This window comes from Heterodontus francisci, chromosome 35, assembly GCF_036365525.1.
Source record: "Heterodontus francisci isolate sHetFra1 chromosome 35, sHetFra1.hap1, whole genome shotgun sequence".
Classification (NCBI taxonomy): domain Eukaryota; kingdom Metazoa; phylum Chordata; class Chondrichthyes; order Heterodontiformes; family Heterodontidae; genus Heterodontus; species Heterodontus francisci.
In genome coordinates, this window is record NC_090405.1 from 31,124,308 (window position 1) to 31,146,737 (window position 22,430).

At 41.2% G+C, this 22,430-nt stretch overlaps 1 protein-coding gene across 1 annotated transcript in view; it reads right to left on the bottom strand.

Annotated features, from left to right (window-relative positions):
• Positions 1-10,875: 10,875 nt before the first annotated feature.
• The window catches only part of vps13c (vacuolar protein sorting 13 homolog C), a 355,084-nt gene continuing 343,529 nt past the window's right edge, over positions 10,876-22,430 (bottom strand). The window contains exons 80-83 of the mRNA XM_068015185.1: positions 19,502-19,593; positions 15,549-15,669; positions 14,578-14,667; positions 10,876-11,283 (exon numbers count right to left, since the gene is read on the bottom strand). Of these exons, the coding sequence (XP_067871286.1) occupies positions 11,194-11,283; positions 14,578-14,667; positions 15,549-15,669; positions 19,502-19,593 (393 nt within the window). The 3' untranslated portion in view covers positions 10,876-11,193. The remainder of the gene's footprint in view (positions 11,284-14,577; positions 14,668-15,548; positions 15,670-19,501; positions 19,594-22,430) is intronic.

Here is a 22,430-nt window from a genome sequence, read left to right on the forward strand (position 1 = left end):
ACAAGAGAGAATCTAACCATCTCCCCTTGAAGTTCAATAGCATTATCATTGCTGAATCCCCCATTATCAACATCCTCGGGGTTACCATTGACCAGACACTGAACTAGAGCGGCCACATAAATACTGTGGCTACAAGAGCAGGTCAGAGGCTGGGAATTCTGTGGGGAGTAACTCACCTCCTGACTCCCCAATGCCTGTCCACCATCTACAAGGCACAAGTCAGGAGTGTGATGGAATACTCTCCACTTGCCTGGATGGGTGTAGCTCCAACAGCACTCAAGAAGCTCGACACCATCCAGGACAAGGCGGCCCATTTTAAGTGGCACCCCATTCCACCATGTTCAAAATACACTCCCTCCAGCACCAACACACAGTGTGCACAATTTACAAGATGCACTGCAGCAACTCATCCAGGCTCCTTCGACAGCGCCTTCCAAACCCGTGACCTCTACCACCTAGAAGGACACGGGCAGGAGATGCATGGGAACACCACCACCTGCAAGTTCCCCTCCAAGCCAAACACCATCCTGACTTGGAACTATAGCGTCATTCCTTCACTGTTGCTGGGTCAAAATCCTGGAACTCTCTTTCTAACAGCACTGTGGGTGTACCTACACCCAAGGACTGCAGCAGTTCAAGAAGGCAGCTCACCACCACCACCTCCTCAAGGGCAATTAGGGCTGGACAATAAATGCTGGCCGAGCCAGCGACACCCACATCCCACAAACGAGTCAAAAAAATGTACACCACATCCACTGCATTATCCTCTCTATTATCTCATGAAAAAACTCAATCAAGTTAGTTAAACACAATTTGCCCTTAACAAATCGATGCTAGCTTTTCTTAATCCATATTTGTCCAAGTGACTGTTAATTTTGACTCGGATTATCATTTCTAAAAGCCTTCCCACCATCGAGGTTAAACCGACTGGCCTGTAGTTGCTGGGTTTATCCTTGCACCCTATTTTGAACAAGGGTGTAACATTTGCAATTCCCCAGTCCTTTAGCACCAACCCTTATCTAAGGATTGGAAGATTATGGACAGTGCCTCTGCAATTTTCACCCTTATTCCTTCAGTATCCTTGGATGCATCCGATCCAGTCCTGGTGATTTATCAAATTTAAGTACAGCCAGCTTTTCTAATACTTCCTCTTCATCAATCTTTAGCCCAACCAGTGTCCCAACTACCTCCTCTTTCACTTTGGCTGCATCTTCTTTCTTGGAGAGATACAAAGTACTCATTTAGCACCTCAGCCATGTCCCCTGCCTCCATATATAAATCCCCTTTTTGGCCCCAAATCGGCCCCACTCCTCCTTTTACCACCCTATTACTATTTAGCCTAAAGACGACTTTTATGTTGGTTGCCAATCTCCTCTCATACTCTCTCCTTGCTGTTCCTATTTGTTTTTTCACTTCCCCTCTGAACTGTGTTCAGTCTGGTTCTCACTTGTATAATTAACCTGACATCTGTCGCATGCACCCCTGTTCTGCTTCATCTTACTCTCTTTCTCTTTTGTCATCAAGGGACCTCTGGCATTGTTTGTCCTACCATTCCCCCTTGTGAGAATGTACCTCAACTGTACCAATACTATCTCCTCCTTAAAGGCAGCCCATTGTTCAATTACAGTTTTGCCTGCCAATCTTTAATTCCAATTTACCTGGGCCAGATCGTTCTCACTACATTGAATTTGGCCCTCCCCCAATTAATTATTTTTACTCTGCATTGCACTTTGTCATTTTCCATAGCTAACCCAAACCTTATGAGACTATGGTCACTTCACCTAAATCTTCTCCGACTGACACTTTGATCCACTTGACCCACCTCATTCCCCAGAACCAGATCCAGCAATGCCTCCTTCCTCGTTGGGACTGGAAACTGTTAAAAAATTCTCCTGAACACACTTCATAAACTCTTCCCCCCTCAGCCCTTTACACTTTATTATCCCAGTCTATAACAGGCTAATTAAAGTCCCCCATCACCTTTGCAGAACACCTCCATTCAGTCCGCAGGCATGACCCCCGAGCTTCTGGTGGTCTGTCATTTTAATTCTCCATTTTGCTCTCACTCTGCCTTCTGTGTCCTCAACCTGCTGCATTGCTCCAATGAAGCTCAATGCAAGCTTGAGGAACAGCACCTCATCTTTCAATTGGGCACTGCTTCTGGAATTCAGCTGTGCATCATTGTACCATTCACACCTCCTCTAGACACATCTTTTGTTTCTTTACTTGTCCCATTACTACTCCCTTTGGCCTTGAATCACCAACTGTTTTGTCATTTCATCTTTTCTGTCTTCTACCCTATTGCAGACCTTCCCTTTTGTTCTTTTTCCACTCTCTCCCTTTCACTTGTTAAAAACCCTATTACATTTCTAACTTTTCCCAGTTCTGATGAAATGTCATCAACCTGCAATGTTAACTCTGTTTTTCTCTCTTCGCAGATGCCGCCTGACTGCTGGGTATTTCCAGCATTTTCTGCTTTTATTATAAAAACTGGTACTGTGATTTACAGATGGATACACTGGATGAACAGTTAAAAATGACTAAGCCAAAAATAAGTTAAGAAAATCAAGTTCAGGTATTCAATATTAATGTATGAAAGAACCAGAAATAGTAATTGACGGATCAGCATCTGACATTCAAGAACAGAACATAACTATGAGCTACATCGCCACATTCAGGGTGCATAACGTAATAGAACAGGAACAGAGTGACCTGCAAGTTCACATACACAGATTTTTGAATACGACAGGACAAGTTGAGAAAACTGTTTCAAAAACACACAAGATCCTTGGCTTTATAAACAGACAATTGAAAACAAAAGCAAGGAAGTTATGCTAAACCTTCATCAATCACTGTTTAGGCCTCAGCTGGAGTGTTGTGTCTATTTCTGCGCACCACACTTGAGGAAAGATGTCAAGGCTATAGATGGGGCAGATGAGATTTACCAGAATGGTATGAGGGACGAGGAACTAGTTATATGGAGAGATTGGAATTATTCTCCTTAAAACAGGGGAGATTTAATCGGCACAGTGGTTAGCACCGCAGCCTCACAGCTCCAGCGACCCGGGTTCAATTCTGGGTACTGCCTGTGTGGAGTTTGCAAGTTCTCCCTGTGTCTGCGTGAGTTTTCTCCAGGTGCTCCAGTTTCCTCCCACAAGCCAAAAGACTTGCAGGTTGGTAGGTAAATTGGCCATTATAAATTGCCCTTAGTATAGGTAGGTGGTAGGGAAATAGAGGGACAGGTGGGGAAGTGGTAGGAATATGGGATTAGTGTAGGATTAGTATATAATTGGTCGGCACAGACTCGGTGGGCCGAAGGGCCTGTTTCAGTGCTGTATAACTAAAACTAAGGTGTTCAAAATAATGAGAGGTTTTGAAAAAGTAAATAAGGAGAAACTGTTTCCACTGGAATGATGGTCAGTAACCAGAGGACACAGATATAAGGTGATTGCCATTAGAATGCATGGGAAGGTGAGTTTTTTTTTTAATACAGTGAGTTGTTGTGATCTGGAACGCACTGCTGAAAAGGTGGAGGAACTAGATTCAGTAGCAGCCTTCAAAAGGGAATTGGATAAATAACTGGAAAGGGAAACATTTGCAGGGCTAATGGGGAAAGAATGGGGGAGTGGGACTCACTAGATAATTCTTTCAATGAGCCAGCGACGGCACGATGGGATGAATGACCCAGTTCCTGATTCTGTGATAACTTCAAAAACACAGCTGCTCCCTCAGTGATGACAATTGTGTGTTTATTGTGGGGCAGGGATATTCAGCTGATGACTGTGATGAAACTTTGTAATTTATTTATTCAAGATTACACTTAAAAAATACTTTCAGTCATTATGTAAGAACATAAGAATATTTAAGAACAGGAAATGGTACTAAACCCTTTTCAATGATCAACCCTATATACTCACCTGCCGACCATATCCTTCAGTTCCTTCTTTCACCAGGGTATTTAATTATCATTCGGTTTCACTCACTCTTCCTCCTGTTTATCTCTACTCCGTTAAAGACTTGTATTGTTAGCGCACTTTTCATGACTTGAGGATATTACAAAATGCTTTATAGCCAAAAATGACTATGAAATACTTGTAAAGTGTTTTAATGTGGGAAGCTAAAGGTCATTCAAAATTCTGCTGCTTATGTTCTAACCCGCGCCAAATCCTCCTCACCCATCTTCCCTGTGCTCGCCGACATACATTGGTCAAGAAACACCTCGATTTAAAAAATTCTCATGCTTGTTTCAAATCCCTCCATGGCCTCACCCCTCCCTATCTCCAGCCCCACAACCTTGAGGTACCTCCAATCCTCGGCTCTTAAACATACCCGACTTTAATCGCTCCTCTGTCGGCAGCCGCGTCTTCAGCTGCTGAGGCCCAAAGCTCTTGAATTCCCTCCCTAAACCGCTCTGCCTTGCTCTCCTCCTTTACGATGCTCCTTAAAACCCACCTCTTTTATCAAGTTTGTGCTCATCTGGCCTAAAAACCTCCTTATGTAGCTCGCTGTCAAATTTTGTTGAATAATGCTGCTTTGTGATTTCCAGCTCTGAACAGTTAAATCAGCTGAAGTGAGATAATGTACAGAATCTAGGCAGTATTTATTAAAGTATCAGGATCTCTCAGTTGCTTATCACTTTGAAAATTCTCATGTAATCCATGATGGTGAATGTGATAAATACAAACCATCATCCCACTTCCCTAAAATGTTAAGATTGTTTTTTTCTTTTCTTCAAACAATCCAATGCATAAATGGCTCTGGTTGCAAGACTTCAATATGATCAGGAGCATCAACCCTGTTAGCATCTATGTATTTATTACACAAGACTGCACCATTTCAAGCGTTTGGCAAAAGAATTTGGGAGAACAATAGACTCTTTTAAAGGAGTCATCATTTGCAGATATTGCTACTTATTAATGGTGCTCGTGTATTAATCTCTTTGCTTCTACAATTGCAAATAAATTCTGATCAGTAATTTTAGCCTGCATGAAGTGGATTTAGCACTAGATATTTTCTGCCTTGTATAAACAAAAGGCATTTAGTTATAATCCAATGCAAGTTCCTCTTCACAGCTGCTCTGTGAGGCAATGTCATCAGCTGCACAAGATAAATATATGAGACACACAAACTGATGCCATTTATTTTTCATTTCACTTCCCAAAGCGGATTTTGAGTTTGCTTAAGATACAAATACTTTATTTCTACTCTTCCTCTCACCCCAAGTCTTAATTTATAATTAACTACATGATTATGTTGTTACAACCAAGGTGGGAGGAGTGCACTGTTTTTCTAGGTCTGCATCACCACAGGTCACAACATATATTTAACTTTTTACCCAGTTACTGGTATGGTCAATCATAGACTATTTTTAACCCAGAATAAAAAAACAGCATCCAGGTTTCTTGAATAAACAACAAAATTATCCATTTATTATTAAAGATATAACAAGTAACGAAGCAAAACATTAGCAAATAGATTGAAATATGAAAGTTCCCTTTTACCTTAGACCTGCCCACTACCCCCCCACCCCCAAACACACACACACAGGTTAACCGAAAAATAAAGATTTTCTCTTTAGAGCTCTATTACAAAAAACAGAAGAATACTTTGGCCAAATACTTGCTAATTCTTGAAGAAAAAAAAAAGATATGGAAAGATGTCAGATGTCTTTTTATGATTTCCAGCAAAAGGTTACTTTCAATAACATCTCAAGTGCCCCCTTAGTGTACTTTAAAAAAATCCCAAATACGCATAGATAGCTGTCACTGGGATCTTCCTCAAACTGTCCTTTCAGGCGACGTTGCGGATCAGTTTGGCAGGCCTTTCAGGAGAAATGCGGCAGCAGTTTCGGTCTGTTTCTTACACTTCCTTCTCAGGGCTTCTTAAAGAGATCGAAAAGCTGGCAGGATTTTCAAAGAGATGGAACAAACGGAGTTGGAGCTTGACCCCTTGGCCAGTTTTCTCATACAGTTTTTAAAAAAACACTGTCCACACCCACAAAGCAAAACCAAAAACAATCTCTCCAAAAGTGAAATGCCAAACAGGTCAAAAAAAAATCCCTGACCCTGATAAATCTCGTCTTGTCGCTTCCCTGTAAACATCTCCCCTTAGTCAAAGGTTTCTGTTGTTTATTTATCTTAAATCACATGATTTCCAGCAAAAGGTTACTTTCAATAACATCTCAAGTGCCCCCTTAGTGAACTTTAAAAAAGTCCAGTAACTATGAAACCTACAGCTCCAAAAAAAAATCAATTTCCACAATTTAAATATGTCCTCAAAATGTTAGCAAAAATGGAAGCACTGTTGTAACAATGTCACTCAGTAGCACTATCACATCAGCTGAGAGATTACCCAGTCTTCATAAGTTCTTAAGACAGTGTAATGCTTCTGCAGTCTCCAGCTCTGGCATCAGCACAACACACACTGTGGGAGAACACAAGCATCAGGACAACTGAAGAGAGAAAATCCGGGACAACTGAAGAGAGAAAATCCCAGACAACTCCACGCAAAGGTCATGCTGGTCACCAAAAGTGGTTTTCTGAAAAAGTTACTTTTAACCCAGTTCTGATGAAAGATCATTGACCTGAAACGTTAGCTCGGTTTCTCTCTCCACAGATGCTGCCAGACACGCTATTTCCAGCAATTTCTCTTTCTTTCAGATTTCCAGCAGTTTGCTTTTGTGTACTAGTTGTGAATGGTCATTTTTCAGACTGAAGGAAGATATATAGTAGGGTACGGGGTCAGTGTTAGCACCCCTGCTTTTCTTGACCTATATCAATGACCTAGACTTGAGTGTACAGTACACAATTTCAAAACTTGCAGATGACACAAAAGTTCGAAGTATTATGAACTGTGATGAGGATAGTGATGAACGTCAAGAGGATGTAGACAGGCTGGCGGAATGGGCAGTTAAACGAATGTGAATTTAATGCAGAAAAGTGTGAAGTGATACATTTCGGTAGGAAGAACGAGAAAGGGCAATATAAATTAAAGGGTACAATCCTAAAGGGGATGCAGGAGCAGAAGGACCTGGGTGCACATGTGCACAAGTCATTGAAGGTGGCAGGGCAGGTCGAGAAAGTATACTGGATCCTGAGTTTTGTAAAAGAGGGCAGAGTACAAAAGCGGGAAGTTACGATAAAGCTGTATAAACTGGTTCAGCCTCAACTGGAGTATAGCATCCAAGTCTGGGCACCATATTTTATGGAGGATGTGAAGGCATTAGAGAAGGTGCAGAAAAGATTCACAGGAATGGCTCCAGGGATGAGGAACTTCAGTTAAGTGGATAGATTGGAGAAGCTGGGTCTGTTCTCCTTGGAGAAGATTAAGAGGAGATTTGATCGAGGTGTTCAAAATCATGAGGGGGGCTTGCCAGAGTAGATCGGGAGAATCTGTTCCCATTGATGGAAGGATCCAGAACCAGATTTAAGGTGATTGGCAAAAGAAAGAAACAACAGCAACATGAGGAAAAACATTTTTACATAGGGAGTGGTTAGGATCTGAAATGCATTGCCTGAGAGTATGGTGGAGGCAGATTCAATCAATGCCTTCAAAAGGAAATTGGATTATTAGCCAAAGAGAAAAAAATTGCAGGGCTACTGAGAAAAGGCAGGTGAGTGGGAAAAGAGTTATTCTTGCAGAGAGCTAGCACAGACACGACGGGCCAAAAGGCCGCCTGTGCTTTAACCATTCTATGACTCTATGTTTACTTTTAACACTGTTCTAATTTCAGTTCTGTTGTACTGAGCTGCTTTAATATCATGGTGTATTTTGGCTCACTGATCCAATCAGTAAATAAACTTCAACATGTAGGTTTAGATGCCGCACTTTGAGTTGTTAATTTCCACCTTCCAGGGTGACAGGGGCCTCCCACTCATTCTCTAACGAGGAATACTAGGGGCTAACTGTTAATCTGGGACAATGGTAAATGATTCAGGGCAGAGAATTAAGCCAAATGTTTCAGTTACTACTTGTAGAAACTGTCACCTAGCCTTGGATATTAGATAGAAATGTTGGGGAAAAGCCTGAACTATATAAAAAAAGAGTTCTAATCTAATACATTGAGATACAAGTTGTGACTTTGTATTTAGAATCATGTTAAAAATGAAATGTATATTGGTATACTGTAGTGGGGAGAAGGTAGAAGACTTTTTTGCACGACCATATCAGAAGTAGCATTGCTATGAGACCTGTTGCCCATTCTGCATTTCAAACTAAGAGATTCAGTCACAATAAGGGATAGACTTGATAGGCCTCACAAAGGATGATAATACAAAATAAAGATATTCAGAGACCATTCAAGACTTGAATTGATAGCAAACATTCCTCACTATGTGACAATGACTGGGCCATCAAGCTGTCTGCAGAGACAATGTACAGAGGGTAGGGTCATATCTGCTGTAATCTGATTCATATAACCTAATCAAGAGGTGACAGCGTACAGAAGGTGAGGTTAAACCTGACCAAAGGGGTATGGTGGACTATAACCTAATATGGAAAAAAGGAACCCTCAGAGAGGGCCATAAATGACAGGTGCTGGGACAACTCGGGGCACACTGATTCAAGAAACCAACCTACAGTAAATAGAACAACTCAAGAAAGCACACAGCAGCTCGGAAGGCAAGGACTGAGGACACCCTATATCCTGCTGTATAACTACTGCCATTGGTTAAGTATTGCTTGTATATTCTTGCTGTACTTAATAAACTCTCTTTCTTGATTAAGAAGCCAGAGTTGTACCTTGTGGGTCAAAAGCTAGTCAACAACCCACTTAAGATCACAAAAAAAAATTACAAAGTTCACCATTAATCACCTCCACTAACTCTTCCCCTAATTGCTGCTCATTGTTCAAACTCCCCTCCCTCCCCATTATGAAATTGTCATGAAGACTCCACCTGCCACTAATGAGGCATATTAATTTCATCGTATGAAATATTAATTTTAAACTGTTGCTGGACTGAAAAGATAACTTGTTGAAAAAGGTCACAGCAGTGGCTCGAAACATTTGCATTCTAAGAGATAGTTGCCTGGAGAAGACAATAGAACTGCTCCCTGATCCAATTAACCCAAATTGATTTGATCACCAGATATTGAATATGTAACAAGCCAGCATTCCATCCCCTCACCCCCACTGAGGGTGTCTGCTAAGATGGAGAATCCACAAAAAATGCAGGAGAGTTTGTTGAAAAAACCTAGTCACATGACCAACCTGCTGGTCCAGAGTTTTTGAAGTGTGTTCACAGAACAGTTTGAAGACAGAGACTGCAATTTGAAGACAACAGAGAAGGAAGGTCTCTCCCTAGCTCTCTTTCTCTCATGGACTTCCTGATCCACTGAAGCCACTTAAACCTCAAGAGAGAAGACACCTACATCGAACCAGGTTTGAAAGCATGTACTGGGCCCCAACAAAACGGTAAGATTTAACTGCAAATACTCTACATCGAACTCAAAAGACAGTAAATGAACTCCAGCTATTGCTTCAAACATTTCCCCTTTATTCTTTCTCCTCTTCCATCTCTATCTGTGTGTGTGTTTATCACGTATGCATGCTAGCATGATCGTGTCACGTATTTGTAGTAGTTTTAACTGAATTTAGAGATTTAAGGTTAATAAACTTACATCATTCTTGCCTAAATCTAAGAAAACCTGTCTGGTTAATTTTTTTGCCACTACAATTGGAAAGCAGTGAACAAGGATTCAGTGAGGGGAAGCTAAAACACAGTGTTGTAAAAATTAAACCCTGTTACGGTCAAACCAGGTAAAGGCTGAAAGGGAACCTCTAGACCCCTTTATCGCCTGAACGTAACAAAATGCTTTTGGGTACATTATAGAATCATACAGCACAGGAGGCCATTCAGCCCATTGTTCCTGTGCACTAATTGTCAAGTGCTAGTTTAGCGCATTGTAGGATTATTTCCCACACCTTGCCTCCCTGGGGACTACTAGTAACTCTTTTTGGGAAGTGCTGTGTTAAAGATGCTTCTCCCCACTGTCCAATCACAAATAAACTTTGGAGCTGGCAGTTTAACAGCTTAAATTATGCTGAAAGAAAAACCTTATTTTTTTTTTTTATGTTCCTTTCCCACCCCTCAAGCCTCGCAGTTGTTTGTAAAGTTTCTGCCTGGTTGTCATGGGACACGATATTGAGAGGCATGATGAATCTTGCAGTTTCCAATAGGAACGAGAAACACGCAGCATCCAAAGCCCGGAAGAAACTTCCAACTCCAACACTGAAGGAGAAGCTCCAAGTCCCAGAGAGGAGGAGATGTGTGGGAGGAAATTCTTTCAGGCATTTCTACCTTTTAAATAACTAATTTTGTGGGCAGATTTGGTGGCTTTTTCTGCACACATCTTCTGTTATCAAAAGTTCTACCTCTGAACACTGACCAGAGTTAAAAAGGAAAATTACGTGAAAGCAGCTTTCGAAAGCTATTTTGTGCTTTGATTGCTTTGTAGCGTAGAAATCTGATGGGTTGGCTTTGTGTGGTCTTTTGTTTATAACTGGTGCAGGTAGCTTTCTGTACCTGATAGATATTAGAGAAAATCCATATGGCCAATTGAACAGACAGTGGTTGGTTAAGTCAATCAAAAATTTGGAACAAATGATTCTGCATGCTACAGTTATGTGGCACTTGGCATTGGACACACTATACACAAAACTTTAATTATGCACAGAATTGATCTAATGAGTGAAGTTCAAGTGTGAACTTTAAAAAATTCTTAAACCTACATGGACAAAGATTCTCTGCAACTATTGTACAGTTGTGCACGTTAGACAGTATGATACACCATCCTTTCACTATGAATAGGGTTATTCTGAACTAGATGCTCAGCATGTCAAAGTGAGTGCATTAGTGACTAGATTAAAACACAATCTACATAACATAGGTTATTTTATTTGCATCTTATATATGAATTTATTTTTGACACATATGGAAGATTCTTGATAGTGCAAAATTAATACATCTTCAGAACATTAACTGAAGTTAACAACATTCAGGCAATGTTGCTTTCAGTACCAGCCCACCTATTCTTTTGCATTGAAAAAGTCCCAACATATCACAGAATTCATACTTTTAAGATCCATAAGATTCATTAGCATAAGAAAATATATAACTGCAGTGCAAATGAGTTTCGTGAAAAAGCAAAAACTGGACATTAATTTAGTGCAATGTGGCAACAGCGCATCAAATATCAGGGCTTCGAAAACCTCAGTGATTTTCGTTTCACCAGCTCTTGTTGTTGCCTTGCTGCCTGAGCTTCTTCAAGAGTATCAATCATCCTCTGGAACAGAACATTTGCAAATATCATATTCAAGTTATTGAATATTCTGATGAAACAACTTTAAAAGCTCAAGTATCAAGTTCATCAATCTAACTGCTGCATGGTTAAGTAGCTAAAGTTTACTTTATTGGGCAGTGGAACTGCTATCCATTGTTTAAAAGATTCACATAGGCACATTTTAAAAGCAATCCATTATTTTACTAAATATTTTACAAATTAATTTAAGTGAAAATTTACAATTCGGCAGGTTTCAAATTAGGCACTTTTCATTCCTCTAATTTTGACCTCAATATCCACTCTCTCCACCCACCAGCACACTGTAGCTTCAGTATGCACTGCAATAACTCACCAAGGTTATTTCAACAGTACTTCGCTCTGTGACCTCCTTCAACTAGAAGGACAAAGCAGAAACGTTGTGGAAATCACTTCCAAGTTCCTCTCCAGGTCCCACACTGCCATGATTTGGACATATCACAGGTCCATCACTGGGTCAATATCCTGGAATTCCCTACATCACCATCACCGTAAGGACTGCAGTAGTTCAAGAAGGTGATTCATCACCTCCCTTCTCAGGGCAACTAGGGACAGGCAGTAAGTGTGACCTTCTCAGGGTCACTCTCATCCCAGAATATTTGTTTTTAAAATGACATGGAAGTATATATGATTTTTACAGTTTAAAACATCTAATTGAAAAAAATCTGGTGCAAAATTAATGATTAAGAAAACTGATCAGTGTTCTTGTTATTTTCACAGTCTCTCCCAGTGGTGTATCACAGCAGTGAAAATAAGAATAACAAAGATTTACTTGTGAGAATATCATCCAATACTATTACCACACTTTAAAAGGCTGTTGCTCAAAAGGAACCACAATAGTTGACATCTTCAATCTATTTGTGACCTCCACAGAACTCACCTTGGAAGACACTCAGCCCAAAAAGCAACTTGCATTTATATATCGCCTTTAATTTAATAAAGCATCCCAAAGTGCTTTGCAGGAACATTATCAAACAAAATTTAACTAAGCCACAAAAGGAGATATTAGGCAAAATGATCAATAGCTTGGTCAAAGTGGCAGGTTTTAAGAAGCATTTTAAAAGGAGGAAAAAGGTAGAGAGACGGCGGAGTTTAGGGAGGGAATTCCAGGGCTTAGGACCTGGGCAGATGAAAGCACAGCCACCAATGGTGGAGCAATTAAACTGGTGCTCAGGAGCCAGAAATGGTGAAGCTCAGATATCTCAGAGGCTTGCAGGGCTGGAGGAGGTTACAGAGATGAGAGGCTCAGCCATGCAGGGATTTGAAAATAAGGATGAGGATTTTAAATTTGAGATGTTGCTTAACCAGGGGCGGCACGGTGGCTAGCACCGCAGCCTCACAGCTCCAGCGACCCGGGTTCAATTCTGGGTACTGCCTGTGTGGAGTTTGCAAGTTCTCCCTGTGTCTGCGTGGGTTTTCTCCGGGTGCTCCGGTTTCCTCCCACAAGCCAAAAGACTTGCAGGTTGGTATGTAAATTGGCCATTATAAATTGCCCCTAGTATAGGTAGGTGGTAGGGAAATATAGGGACAGGTGGGGATGTGGTAGGAATATGGGATTAGTATAAATGGGTGGTTGATGGTCGGCACAGACTTGGTGGGCCGAAGGGCCTGTTTCAGTGCTGTATCTCTAAACTAAACTAAACAGGAGCCAATGTAGGTCAGCAAGCACAGGGGAGAAAGGCCAGTGGGACTTGGCGCAAGTTAGGACACCAGCAGACCTTTAAGTGACCTCAAGGTTCCGGAGGTTGAATTAGGTTTGCTGGCTAGAGGTATGTTAGAATAGTCAAAAGATGAAGAACATGCACTGAATAACCGGTGCAGATGAGGAAGACTGTGGAAAGAACCTTCATTTCATCCAGTTCCTCATCTGGCCAAATGCACCTAGCCTTAGACACAAGAGTTTGCGAATACCAAACGAGGCAGTAGAGAAGATTTCAGGAAATGGGTTAACAGAGTGGGCAGGTAGGAGACAGGTACAGTTCAGTATGGACAATTATAAGTCATATATTCTGAGAAAATCAGTGACAGGAAATGTATGCTAAATAGTAAAATTCTTGAACAGAAATATGGCTGCAGATATTTTTGAAGGCAGCAGTGCAGGTATCAAAAGAGCGATAAAAATTATATAGGAAGCACTGAATACAAAAAGGAGGAAGCACTGAACTTGTACAAGACATTGGTTAGACCACTGCTGGCACTTGCATGCAGTTTGGACACCTTGAATCAGAAGGGTATCAGTGTCAAGAAAACAGTATAGCAAAAAGTCACAAACCATAAACGAGGGGCTACATTCAAGAAAGGCTTTTCTCCATTGGAAAACAGAAAGCTACTGGAAATTTGCAAAGATTCAAGACGTAAATTGGAAAAGAACATTTCAACTAATTGGCGAAACTGTAACAAGGGGGAATAAATTCAACATCACCAGAAAAATTAAGAATATTGTGTGTTTTTTTTTTAAAAAGATTATTAAAGTATGGAATCTTAACAAGAGTGACCAATAAGCCACAGACTAAACACACAAAAAGGGAACGGAAAAGAATATAAGGAGCAAAGTGTAGGGAAATGGGATTGAGAACAGATAGCTGCAGTTGAAGAACTAGCTCCAGCACAGCCTCGACAGGTTGAATGGTTTCTTCCGTGCTGTAACTGTTCTAATGTTGCGAACTCTATTACCTGCTAAATCATGAGCTGAGTCGGCAATTGCTGACAGCAATCTATTTTGCAGGTCAATCATTGGAACCATGCAGATATAGTGATTTAATTTAAAATTATTTCCAGACTGCTTTAGTACATTGTCCCACCTCTAGTCCTCTCACCTAATGTTGCACATAGTACCTCACCACAATGATAAAGATGGCAATTTAAAAAGGAAAAGGGAAAAAGTGAGGGAATTATTATTTTTAGTTAAACAGCAAAATTTAAGGCAAGTTGGGAAGCAGTGAATGAGTTTGCTGGAGTCCAGTGTAGGTGGAGGAGCTGGGAGACGTAAAACTGAGGCATGACAGCATCACCACTGATGGGAGAGTGTAATTACAACACGGTAAGTTTACATGACCCATTTCCAGTTTAAATGGACAGGGGGATTTATAAATATAGTGGAAATAGAAATGTAACAAAAACATGATAACAGGAAGTAAAGTTTTGTAGACAGGAAGTATACATATACAATTTATAATGTTATAAAGAAATGAACCCCTCCCCATTCCCCAAAAATCTTGTTAGTTTAAAATATTCCATTCTTATTTAGATGAAAGTATTTACCTTAGCTATATTCTCATCCTGGAGAGGCACTTTCCTCACAAAGCCTTCAGTCCCACTTTTTGGGCTCGAAAATCCTATTATTGATTGATCCTGTAAAAACACATGTCACCTTTTCATTCCTCAAGTCATTGGCTTTCATTTTTGTTTAATAATTCTCCTGGAAAATGTCTATGAACAATACTTCTGAACAGTGTTTTAAATTAAGTGCAATGACACAAACTCCAACTAAGACAGTGGGTGGAATGATAACCCCACCTCCTGCCAGCTGACAACTGGATCCCATGTCATCTACAATTTTAATCTAAAATCAGCAGTTAGGGAGTAGGCACGAGAAACTTGGCAAGACCTTCCCTTCTGCCATACAACAAAACTACTGGCTTCTGGACTTGCCCACAATGACAGAGCTTTGTCCCTCAGATTCCTACCCAACAACATTTAATGTTCCAATATGCTGAATTTGTTTTCTTTGTTTTACAATTCACATTGTGAACATTGATAAAACTATGCTGGGAGCTCCATACATCTGACTTTGGCATACCATTGAGTGAGGAGTCATTGGCTGTAAAGGGTCTGTAAAGTGAAGATAGAGCTAAATGTTGAGCAAATTCAAGGCACAGACTATTTTTCTCTAACTTTTTCTTTAATGAACCACTCAAAAACCCAAACCTTGTTTACATTCTGCAGTGCACTCATGTAGTCTCTGACAAAAGGAGAAATTTGTTCAAGTCTTGTGACAAAAGGTTTGCCTGCTTAATGATGAAAGCTCCCAATTGCATATCAAATCACAAGTATGTACAGGAAATACTGGGCTGGATGGAGAACTATGTAGCTTGTGTTTACTATAATTAAAAATCAATTTAGCATTTCTCAGTGAGAAAAGTATAATCAGGCATGGGATGTTAATTCACACTTCCATAATACTTTAGTAACCCATCAATGCCCAGATGCAGTTTGAGTATCCCACAGTGTACCTTGATGTACAGGCTCAGCACATTGCCTTCTAAAGTTGGTGGCTGAATAAATTCTTCAAAAGTGTAATTCCAGTCACTACCAAGATGGCCGAGAATCTCGTCAGATATGCACACCACTCTCCTAAAAAGGAGCAAAATATGGAAACAAAAGAGGTCAATTTGCGCATATAATGCAGGATTAAAACAGATTTGGACTCCGGTACACCAGTCAATAGTAAACTAACGATCTAAACAATTAAAACACCTTGCATGCGTAGCATGGAAACCTTCCAAAACTCCTGATGGGCTCAGTTGCCCTAATGATTAAAGGAAATCACACACCACTATTTAAAAAAAGTCACCAAATGCCCTTATAAAAACTTTCATTCATTGCAAGCTACCAATGTGTAACTGTCAATCACCACAAAACCAAACAAATTGCTGGCAATATTTTTCAAAGTCTTTGCAGAGGCCACCTAAACTTACAATAAACCCTAGAAATGCTTCTGAACTTTTTTTTTTAAACCCAAAAAATTCACCCAGCATAATTTTTAAAAATCCATCTGCAGCTGACCCTTCTCGTGTGATCATATTGAATGGCGGTGCAGGCTTGAAGGGCCGAATGGCCTACTCCTGCTTCTATTTTCTACGTAATGGCCTGCGCTTGCCTTTTGCACTGTCCCGCACAGTAAAAGATCCCATAGCCTGGTCTTGAGCCCTCATATCTTTGGGATTTCTGCGTATGTAACGACTGAATTTCAATAATTTGTGCCTCTCTGCTGCTGCCGCAGAGTGCAGTAAAATTACTGGTAATGTGGCACTGCTTCCTGTACCCGGTCTTCCTGGCCTGGCTCCCCTCTCACCACGTTGAGACTGGTTTGTCAACTCCAGCCTTCTTCCTATCTGCTTTTCTTTACAAGGAACTCTTATCAGACAACTGTGCCCCAAGGCTGCGATTTTCCAGTTCTTTAAAAAAAGCAACACAGTACCAGAAAGCATCCACCACACCTTCCTTCCACCTGCCTTTTTTTTTTACATGTAGACTTGTGAAAACACATTGCTTAAAAAAATCAACATTGAAGTACCTCATTTTCCATTCCTTTCTGCAGAAAAATAGCCAATAAAGACAGAAATTTGACACATATCCTCTGTGTTAACAACAGGTGTACAAGGTTTTTAACACTTTGACACTGTAACCCTCATCAAAACAAAGCATCTGCATTTGATTGATGGCTGGGAACGTCCAAGAGCATTTTATGTCTCAAGGGCTCTTGTCTCTACAAAAAAGACAGAAAGGGTTCAAGAGGGCAGATGGAGAGAAGATGTTCCCACTTGTGGGTGAGACCAGACTAGGAGTCATAAAGACAGTCACTAATAAATCCAACAGGGAATTCAGGAGAAACTTCTTCACTCAGGGAGTGGAACTGACTATATTACATGGTGTAGGTGAGGTGAACAACAGAAACAGTGAAGGTGAAGCTAGAAAGGTATATGAAGTAGTAAGAAATACAAGGCTATGTTGGATAGAATTAGATGAATTAAAATAAGGAGGCTCGTGTGCAGCATAAACAATAATAGAATATATCAGTTTCTGTGCTGTAAATTCAATGTAGTAGTTGTTCTACATGTGCACCATTAGAAAAACAATAGTGACTTAACAGCATTAGCACTACTGAGTAAGAGTTATAGAGTGCAGAAACAGGCCCTTCGGACCATCGTGTCCGTGCCGGCCATCAAGCACCTAACGATTCTAATCCCATTTTCCAGCACTTGGCCCTTAGCCTTGTATGCTATGGCATTTCAAGTGCTCATCTGAATACTTCTTAAATGTTGTGAGGTTTCCTGCCTCTACCAACCTGTCAGGTAGTGTGTTCCAGATTCCAGCCACCCACTGGGTGAAAATTTTTTTCCTCAAATCCCCTCTAAACCTCCTGCACCTTACCTTAAATCTATGCCCCCTGGTTATTGACCCCTCCGCTAAGGGAAAAAGTTTCTTCCTATCTAACTTATCAATGCCCCTCATAATTTTGTATACCTCAATCACATCTCCCCTCAGTCTTCTCTTCATAGCTGAAATGCTCCAGCCCAGGCAACATCCTGGTGAATCTCCTCTGCACTCTCTCCAGTGCAAACACATCCTTCCTATAGTGTGGTGCCCAGAACTGTACACAGTACTCCAGCTGTGGCCTAACTAGCATTTTATACAGCTCCATCATAACCTTCCTGCTCTTATATTCTATGCCTCGGCAAATAAAGGCAAGTATCCCATAACCACCTTATCTACCTGTGCTGCTGCCTTCAGTGATCTATGGACAAGTACACCAAGGCTCCTCTGACCTTCTGTACTCCCTAGGGTCCTACCATCCATTGTATATTCCCTTGCCTTGTTAGTCCTCCCAAAATACATCACCTCACACTTCTCAGAATTAAATGCCATTTATTTATTTAGAGATACAGCACTGAAACAGGCCCTTCTGCCCACCAAGTCTGTGCTGACCATCAACCACCCATTTATAATAATCCTACATTAATCCCATATTCCTACCACATCCCCACATCACCTACCTATACTAGTGGCAATTTATAATGACCAATGTACCTATCAACCTGCAAGTCTTTGGCTGTGGGAGGAAACCGGAGCACCCGGCGAAAACCCATGCAGTCACAGGGAGAACTTGCAAACTCCGCACAGGCAGTACCCAGAATTGAACCCGGGTCGCTGGAGCTGTGAAGCTGCGGTGCTAACCACTGCGCCACTGTGCTGCCCTCTTTTTTTTTTTGCCACAGCTCCGCCCGTCTTTCCAGCCCATATGTATCGTCCTGTAATCTAAGGCTTTCCTCCTCGCTATTTACGACACCACCAATTTTCGTGTCATCTGTGAACTTACTGATCATACCTGCTATATTCACTTCTAAATCATTAATGTACACTACAAACAGCAAGGGTCCTAGCACTGATCCCTGCGGTACACCATGGTCACAGGCTTCCACTCGGAAAAACAACCTTCGACCATTACCCTTTGCCTCCTGCCACGAAGCCAATTTTGGATCCAATTTGCCAAATTGCCCTGGATCCCATGGGCTCTTACCTTCTTAACCAATCTCCCATGCGGGACCTTAACAAAAGCCTTATGAAGTCCATATAGACTACATCAACTGCTTTACCCTCATCTACACATTTCGTCACGGCTTCAAAAACTTCAATCAAATTAGATCTCCCCCTGACAAAGCCATGCTGACTATCCCGGATTCATCCCTGCCTCTCCAAGTGGAGATTAATCCTGTCCTTCAGATTTTTTCCAATATTTTCCCTACCACTGATGTTAGACTCACCGGCCTGTAAATTACCTGGTTTATCCCTGCTACCCTTCTTGAATAATGGTACCACATTCACTGTCCTCCAATCCTCTGGTACGTCTCCTGTGGCCAGAGAGGATTTGAAAATTTGTGTCAGAGCCCCTGCAATCTCCTCCCTTGCCTCACATAACAGCCTGAGATACATCCCATCTGGGTCTGGGGATTTATCCAATTTTAAGCCAGCTAAAACAGCTAATACTTCCTCCCTTGCAATGCTAATTTGTTCAAGTATATCACAATCCCCCTCCCTGATCTCTACACCTACATCGCCCTTCTCCATAGTGAACACAGATGAAAAGTAAACATTTAAAACCTCACCTATGTCCTCCGGCTCCACATACAGATTGCCACTTTGTTCCCTAATGGGCCCTACTCTTTCCCTGGTTATCCTCTTGCCCTTAATATACTTATAAAACGCCTTAGGATTTTCCTTTATCTTGCTCGCCAGTGTTTTTTCATGTCCCCTCTTCGCTCTCCTAATTACTTTAAGTACCCCCCCCCCCCCCACCCCCCTACACTTTCTATACTCCTCCAGTGCCTCCATTGAGATATAACAGTTATGCTTTTTTTTTGAACTGGTTAAATAAAATTGCTGGAACTTCTGAAATGTCATTTACCTGCTTGTGATGAGCAGATTGACCTTTTTCTTTCCATACAAATGACAATGAATACGGTAGTTCTCTCCTTCAAACTTCTGAATATCCAATTTCTGTAATAAAATTAAACTGCAGCGGTCATTTTCTCCAACGACATTTAATCAAATTACAAACTTTAAACACTTAATGTCCTACTCAATCTTATGTGCAAGCACCATCCTTCTGGCTGAATGCTCAACTCCTTAGCTCTGGCTGCGAGTGGCCTAACCAGTAGAATAATGTTGCATTCTGATGGGACATGGTTTAAGAACAGTGCCTTGAAATGCTAATCATTAAGATTCAACACCTTGGTGCAGGGTATCAAACCATCAAAGCCACATAATACTGGCACACACCCCATCTCCACTAGTTTCCACTGTCAACCATGTACAGTATGAGGAGGCACTGTGTAGACTGGGGAGGGGAGGAGTGAAATACTGATGGCATCTATTCCATTTTGAGCAACACCCGCTAACCAGTTCAGAACACAATTGACAGAAAGAATCTGAGCGTAATAGATTTTCAAATATTTCACTGCTGCTTCTCAAATCTGCTCTGTCCCAAAGTAAGGATACAAGGATTAAAATCTAAATAAAATTAGCCACAGCAAAATATGGTTCCAAGTTTCCTGCTTTTTGCTGAAATATCATCTGAAGCTTCTTAGTCTCAACAGAAGCTCAGATCTCTCAAATACACCGCTCAGAAAAGCCACTTTCTAGTTCTAAACAAATGATGCACAAATAAATAGTGCTTTAATTTTGAGGGAAGGATGATGTTTACAAATATTTCTTCCACCAACACAGAAAATACTGGAGAGAGGAAATTATATCAAAGAAATAATGAACTTGCATTTCTCTAGCACCTTTCACCACCTTTGGGATGTCCCAAAGTCCTTTGTACCCAATGAAGAAGTACTTTTGAAGTGTCGTCACTGTTGTAATGCAAGAAATGCAGCAGCCAATTTACACACGCAATGTCTCACACAAATTAACGGGAGTTAACATTTCTGGATACTTTAAACTTAATTTAAATATTAGCATTTGCTACCCATTCCGTGCTGCCTGGAGTCTCTGCCTAACATTTTCTACCTTCTGAGGTCCTACTGTAATTCTCACAAATTATATTTCAGGAGACTTCATAACAAATGTATTTCAAAAGCCACAAAGGGTGCACAGAGCACTTAAACAGTTTGATTGCAACACCTCTTCAGCTATATCTTCAGCCTAAATGTTGTATTTCCTTTAAGCAAAAGAGCAACATAAACTAATACCATATAAGCGTAGCCCAAAGCAATGAGATCTTAATGCTGAGAGTTCCTCTGCCAGATCCTTTAAGCATCAGACTTCTGCCTTCAGTCTGTTGCTTTCCAATTGTGCAGAAGCACATGAAACAAACAGTCAGAACACGAGTTTAAATCAAATTTCCCCCTCTCTGGGAAGCTGCAGCACCACAAAAGGAGGAGAAATTTGATTTCCATCTTTGGATTGCCAATTTAATTTGCTGAGTCTGTTTCACACTAAACAATTGGAGAGCAAGAGACCAGGAAGCTAGAGGTGTGTCAGTAGAGTCTGGGAGCCAAAGAAGCAGAACTCATGCTTGTAAAGAGAACTGTAGCATTTTATCCCATCAATAGGTTGCCTCACAAGTAATTAAATGGAACAGGCTCTCAACTATCATTGAGATGGAATCTTTTACACAAGCAGTTCATGCAGTGAATGGGATGGAATATTAATCCAGATACTCAGCCTCTTTCTTCATCATTATGTATGGCATGTAACTCTCCCTTTCCATGGCATGACAAAAACTAAAGGAAAACACGAGAGAGAGAGTGAAAGAAACCAGGACAGAGCACTCAAGATATTAAAGATAGAAATATACAAACCTCTAAGTCCAGACAGATTATTGGAAAAGAGATTTATATTTTTAATATCCCAAGCCACTTCGCAGAGTAATGATCAGACAAAAGCAAATGCTGGGACAGAAGAGGAGATATCAGGAAGGGTGACCTTAAAACGTGGTCACAAAGGTGAGCTTTAAGGAGGGTCTTAGAAGAGATGTGTGTGGAGAGGCAGAGAGGTTCAGGCAGGGAATTCCAGAGCTTCGAAGTCTAGAAAATGGAAGGCACAACCTTTAATGGCGGGTCAACAGTGAGGGAGGATGCACAAGAACAGCTTGCATTTAACATAGTGAAAATGGCCCAAGGCGCTTCGCTGGAACGTAAAGACAAACCTGGACTCTAAGCCAGAGAGACATTAGGACAGGTAACCAAACAATTGGTCAAAAAAGGTAGGTTTTAAGGGGCATCTTAAAAGAGAGGGGAAGAGTGTTTTAGGGAGGAAATTCCAGCGCTTGGGGCCTACACAACGGAAGGCATGGCTGCCAATGGTGGAGTGATAAAAACAGGCCAGAGTCAGAATTCTGAGGGAAGGAGTTGTAGGGCTACAGCAGGTCACAGAAATGGAGAGGGGTTAGGCCAAGAAGATGGTAATTTAAAATTGGAGGCATTAGAAAGACTGGGAGCCAATGTAGGTAAACAAGGTAATGGGTGAATTGTACAAGTTGCAGGATTGGATCCAGGCAGAGTTCTGGATGTGGCGGTTGGGAGGCCAGTCAGGAAAGTACTGTAGTAGTCAAGTCTGAAGGTGACAAAAGCACCGATGAGAGTTTCAACAGCAAATTACTGAGGCAGGGGTGGGGACAGGCGATGTTACAGGGGTGGAAGTAGACTTTGTGAAGAAGAGGATACAGGATTGGAAGCCAAGCTCGTGGCCATTGAGGTTGTGAACGGTCTGACAATATATAACTGCAACTAAGTGACACATCAGCTGAGACAGGAAACAGACTTCACCACACAAGACTAATATTGAAGGCACAGTCACAAAATGGAGCACCATTTTTTTTCCCCAAAGGC